The 6,000-nt window shown below is 51.9% G+C and overlaps 1 protein-coding gene across 1 annotated transcript in view; it reads left to right on the top strand.

Annotated features, from left to right (window-relative positions):
* Positions 1 to 3,901: 3,901 nt before the first annotated feature.
* Positions 3,902 to 6,000, top strand: part of TENM4 (teneurin transmembrane protein 4) — a 385,057-nt gene continuing 382,958 nt past the window's right edge. Inside the window, exon 1 of the mRNA XM_022593930.2 lies at positions 3,902 to 4,187. Within this exon, the coding sequence (XP_022449638.2) occupies positions 3,965 to 4,187 (223 nt within the window). The 5' untranslated portion in view covers positions 3,902 to 3,964. The remainder of the gene's footprint in view (positions 4,188 to 6,000) is intronic.

Here is a 6,000-nt window from a genome sequence, read left to right as displayed (position 1 = left end):
ACTAGGTGTGTGTAATACCTTTCTTCAGGTTTAAACATTTTCTTCTGATTCAAATCTAGACCCTGATATTTGGAAGCCATGTGATTTAGAGCAAATCACTTAATCTCTTTGAGCGTGTTATCTCATTTATAAAATAAGAGTAAGTAAGAGAAAATATAAAATAAGAGGATAATATCTAACCTGCCTAGTTGTTGTAGAGATTAGAAACAAAATGTACAAAGTTCCCAGCATGAGTAGGTATTAAATTAACAGTCATTTTGGGACTTCCCTTGTGGTGCAGTGGTTAAGAATCCGCCTGCCAATGCAGAGGACATGGGCTAGATCCCTGGTCCGGGAAGATCCCACATGCCACGGAGCAACTAAGCCCGTGCACCACAACTACTGAGCCTGCGCTCTAGAGCCTGTGAGCCGCAACTACTGAAGCTTACGTGCCTAGAGCCCGTGCTCTGCAACAAGAGAAGCCACTGCAATGAGAAGCCCGCGCAGTGCAATGAAGACCCAATGCAGCCATTAAAAAAAAAAAAAGTCATTGTATTGTCACTGCCTCTCTTCCTATCACTACCATGTGTCTCCAGGCTTCCCCACGTTAACAGACCTGTTCAAACCTTCCAGATCCATCTGAACCAGCTCCATGTAAAAGAAAAAGAAAAGTGGATTTTAGAATCACTGGCTCACTAGCTGTGTGAACTTATCAACCAACTGGCTCATTGAGTCAGCTCTATAAAATGAGAAGTAATTAGGGCACTTCCCTGGCGGTCCAGTGGTTAAGACTCCATGCTTCCAATGCAAGGGGCGAGGGTTCAATCCCTGGTCAGGGAACTAAGAGCCCACATGCTGTGAGGTGTGGCCAAAACAAACTAGAGTTCCCGTGGGTCTGTGTGGGAAGCACCAGCCACAGCACCCGATGCAGACATGATTCTTCCCTTCTCTTGGCCAGAGCCCACTCTCCTTCCCTGTAGATAGACCAGAAATGACGCCCGAAAGTTATACAACTACGGTTCATGCTTTATCAAAGCACTCATCATTGAAGGCCCCTATGGCTGACACCCTAGAGAGACGGTAGCTGCCCCCGCAAGGCTTGTGTCCTGCTCATCTCTGGGCCCCAGTCCCAGCGCGAGACTGGTCTGTAATGGGTTGTGGAAATGAACTCCTCTGCAAAGGCATATTTGTGTGCTCGGGGCTTACCTGGCGAAGAGTTTCAGCAGGCAGTAGGGGCGTGCGTCCGTGAGAGTCGAGTTGGGTGGCGGGTTGTTCTGTGGGCAGTGAGAGGAAGCAGAGGAGGATCAGGAACCGGCAGGTGGGGAACCCGGAGGTCAGCAGGGTAAGCAGGGACTGACTTGTGTAGGCATGGACGTGTGCAGGTGCTTCTGGCGCCCTTCCCGGTACTGCTCCCCCCTCCAGGGTCTCAGAATCGCTATGCTGCAGACCCTTGCTCCGAGAGGAGCTTTTCTCCACTGTCACTTCTTTCATCCCGACCTCTTCTTTTTCTCTCAATTAAATGCCAATTTGAGGGACTTCCCTGGCGGTCCAGTGGTTAAGACTTCGCCTTCCAATGCAGGAGGTGCAGGTTCGATCCCTGGTCGGGGAGCTAAGATCCCACATGCCTCGTGGCCAAAAAACCAAAACATAAAATGGAAGCAATATTGTAACAAATTCAATAAAGACTTTAAAAATGGTCCACATCAAAAAAAACTTTTTAAAAAAAATGCCAATTTGAGTGTGAACCATGACTGATCTCCCATCTGTTGAAAAAAAGTAAATATTTACTGAATTACTATATTAAGACTGAAAAGGAAATGAGAGCAAGGCAGACGTTCTCCTTGCCTCTGCTTTGTAATAGGGAAGCCATGAGTTTGGGGACTGTGTTCTTAATTTGCAATTACTGAGCCTCTGCTTTGAAGCCAATGTCTTCAGTCAACAGGTACACACTGGTAAGACACGTAGTCATCCACCAACTTAACAGCCTAAAATGTGTCTCAGCCTTATTAACGTGTGTTTGAGGGAACGTTCCTTCTCCAGTTATAACGGACATCTAGCTGGAGCCTTCCAAAGTATGCCTTTTAAAAATAAAAGGTGGGTTTTTTCTGATGATAATAATGGCGAACGTGTATTGAGCACCCATTGTGTATCAGGGATCATATGTACCAGGGACATGTATTAACTCATTTCATCCTCAGAACCACCTAAGAGGTGGTTCTTCCCTCTTGGGAGGGAAGAGAGCATCCTCAGGCCACAGGGATACCGATACCTTCAATGTCCACGATCAAAGGCAGAATTCGGAAATCGCTAGCCCTCAGAACAAAACTGACCCATCAGTGTGTTTAACTTGGCCTACATGTAATAATGGATTACATTTAAAAATCATACATTTTACATCCAAGTCCAAATTTCCAGCTTGTCATAAAAATTCACAAGACCCCCTGCACTCCTATGTCACAGCATTGGTAGGCACTGAACACCCACTGCCCCGTTGAACAGGCCCGCCCTCTTTGTTGGTCAGAGGCCCCACCCTGGGCACTGAGACTCCTTGATGACAGCTCTTGCTCTGTTGTTTCTCTAATAGGACAGTGACGCAGTAGAAGGTTTTGTATACCCATGTTGCTCTGGAAAGTGGAACAATGAAAGAACTGAGAAGGTTGTATGTTTCAAGAAGGAGCGCTCATCATCCTTTGTGCAGGATGTCCTGCTTTCCTCCTGTGCTGACCTCCTGGCTCTTGTAGGGGGCTACGTTTGCTACCCCAGAGCCAGAGGAAGACATCTGGAAAGAAAGAGGCGGTGTTATAAGAGCTTTAAAAAATGTGTCGGCCTAGGGCAAAAGGGTCAAGATGGGGAAAAGAGGAGAAAGGGAGATTAGGAGCTTCCTACCAGCCACACAGCCTGGCAAACCCGACATATGCGGCAGGTGCTGCGGCTTCCCCAGGTGCCGATGGTGCCTCCGATGAGATGGATGAGTCTGGAGGTGACGGAGTTCTCTGACCAGCATGGTAGTCCAGGCCCAGCCCAGCTGGAAGGACACTTCTGTGTGGTGGGAGGGAGGGGACTCAGGGAGCATAATAAAATAGGAAAAACTCGGACTTTAGAGCCAAACAGACCTGGTTTCAGATCCTGACTTTGATACTTACCACCTGAGTCACCTTGAGGGAGGTTTGGAACCTCAGTTTTCTCATCTGTCAGATGGAGACTGGTTGGATAATTACATATGCATTGGAGGCACCAGGCTTCACTTCAGGTGCAATAGATCAGGAGTGAGCAGAACAGGTAAGGCCCCTGCTCTCATGGTGCTTACATATGAGTGCAAGAAAACAGGCAATAAGCAGGTGATTATTTAATCATCTGGTGGTGATAACTGTGGATTGGTTGTTTATACCTTGGCTCATTTCCAGAAAAGGTTGGAGACAGTAATAATATCTCAGGACGTGTGACAATTGAATGAGGTAATATATGCAAAGCGCTTACCCCAGTGCCTGAATATAGTCGTTCATTTCACAAATTCTTAAAGAGCCCCTGTTCTGCCTGAGGCCCTGTCCCAGCCGGAGGCCTGATGGGAACACACACGTGATTCACATCTATAGCGGGACTGGGAAAACTAGTGTCCTCTGGCCTTTGTTCTCAGCTTCCTTGATAGACATCATTGAAGGAGAGGCTGAGGGCATCTCCACAGGGGAGATAGGTCGGTCGTGTAGCAGGAAGAGAAAGGATTCACCATAACAAGCCTTGGGTGCAAGTCCCTCTGTGCTACTTACGGCTGCGTGGCCGTGGAGCGACGCCCTCACCTCCAGAGCCTGAGGCCCCTTGTCCACAGCACTGCCGGGTAAATCGAGGTCCGGGATGGACCCGGGGATTGCCTTTGTCCTCTGGGGCCGGAACTGACGCCCTTTCTTTGGTTTCTCGGGCTCCAGACCACTCGGCCCTGAGTGCGGCGAGGACCCTGTTCGTGGATGTGGAGGAGCGCCGGCCTGAGGCCATGGACGTTAAGGAGAGGAAGCCGTACCGCTCGCTGACCAGGCGCCGCGACGCCGAGCGCCGCTACACCAGCTCGTCCGCAGACAGCGAGGAGGGCAAGGCCCCGCAGAAATCCTACAGCTCCAGCGAGACCCTCAAGGCCTACGACCAGGACGCCCGCCTCGCCTACGGCAGCCGCGTCAAGGACATGGTGCCGCAGGAGGCCGAGGAGTTCTGCCGCGCAGGTGAGGGCGGCCGGGGCGGGGCTTGAGGCGCGCCTGCGCACTGGTGTACCTCCTCCCCCCTCCCCCCCGGGCGTGGGCGCGGGCGCGCTTGAGCAGTGACTGCAGCCCAGCGGCGTGGAGGGCGCCAGTCCGCACAAACACTCTGCTAGTTTGGCACCTAGACCTGGTCAGAGCCTGCCCTGTAGTTCATTCTTAGTTCATTCGTTTCATGCTCACCCCCCTCGTGGGCGTAATGAGGTGGTTAGGAGCTGAGTTCTGACCACCACCAGCTCGCCTCCAAGCCTCCCCTGTTAGATGGCCATGAGTACTCGCTACTGCACTGAATTGTCCTGAGGACTAATGAGGTGACGCGTTGCGAGGTAAGTGCGATGACGCCATGCCTCTCCCACTAGGCCTGGATCCACAGGAAAGCTGACCTGTTAACAAGGCTGCCTCTCCTGCTTTAAAGACGAGGGGTCTGGGCTTCCCTGGTGGCGCAGTGGTTGAGAGTCCGCCTGCCGATGTAGGGGACACGGGTTTGTGCCCCGGTCCGGGAAGATCCCACGTGCCGCGGAGCGGCTGGGCCCGTGAGCCATGGCCGCTGAGCCTGCGCGTCCGGAGCCTGTGCTCCGCAACGGGAGAGGCCACAAGAGTGAGAGGCCCGCGTACCGCAAAAAAAAAAAAAAAAAAAAAAAAAAAGACGAGGGGTCTTCAGCTCTTTCCCATTTGTGGTTAACAGGTCGAACTCTGACATCAGACCGACCTGATTTGAATTCTGGCTCTGCCATTTTTACTGCCCTCAGTGTCTTCACCTGGGCAGTGGGATCACAGCCATGCCTCCTAATTGCAAGGTGGTGGGGAGGATTGATGAGGACTGAAAATAGAGCATTTGATCCTTGCACAGAGCAAGTGCTTCAGAAATGCTGCTGGCTACTGGCCTCTGGGTCTCAGTGAGCGGAGAGGACAAATGGTGAGCCCTGCCAGGCCCAGGTTGGCCTGGATGCCATCCTAGCACGGGAGGCTCCAAAGGGAGCCCCTCTTATCTTCATAAATAACAAATGAGAAGCATTCTCAGCTCATAGGCAGGCATGGGCACTACAGCTTACAAAGTTCTCTCTCTCCCGTTACCTCCCTGGAGCCCCAAAAATCCTGTGAGGGTAGCAGAGTTCTCTCCTCCCACCTTCCCTCTCCCTTTATCCATCCTCCAGAGTGCTACCAGAGTGTGTCTGTCTGATTATTTAACTACCTTTTGCTGAGCACTTACTCTGTGGCAGGCTGGACACGGAGCTGACTAGGACCCTGGGAGGCACAGGGGTTCCTGGTTAAGAGCGATGCACATGACTGGGAGAGGAGGCCGTCTCTGGGGGTTCCCCTCCTGCCTCACTGGCAGTTCCTTCTTCCTTCCTTTGCAGGCTTGTCCTCTTCAGTCCTGACCCTGGTTGCGGGATCCTTCAAAGCACGGGCATCTACCTCTTCTCTCTTCTTACTCCGCTCTTCCCGGTTACTCTCATCCACAAACCTCTGAGCTCCCACCCTGGTACCCCGCCCTCTGCCTCTGTGCTCCCCGCACACTCTCCGTGGATCCCCCCACTTAGGGCTTTAGCCCTTCATCATGGCCTGGGCTGTGTGTCCCCCGCTTGACTGTGAGCTCTGTGAGGTCAGGCACCACGCCCTGCTCGTTGCTGTACATCAGTACCTGACGGCAGCTTGGATTGGGTTAAATGTGGTGCTGCCTGGTTGTAAGTCCATTTCCTAGATCGGTGGTTTAACTGGAATATGATCCTTAGCGCCTTCGTCTACCGGTCTTCCTCATCCCCCACGAGACACTCGTGGA

This window comes from Delphinapterus leucas, chromosome 7 (assembly GCF_059928025.1).
Source record: "Delphinapterus leucas isolate spDelLeu-1000000601 "Yukka" chromosome 7, BTC_Dleu_Yukka2, whole genome shotgun sequence".
NCBI lineage: Eukaryota > Metazoa > Chordata > Mammalia > Artiodactyla > Monodontidae > Delphinapterus > Delphinapterus leucas.
The sequence above is the reverse complement of the archived record's forward strand: the minus strand, read 5'-3'. Positions and strand labels throughout refer to the sequence as shown.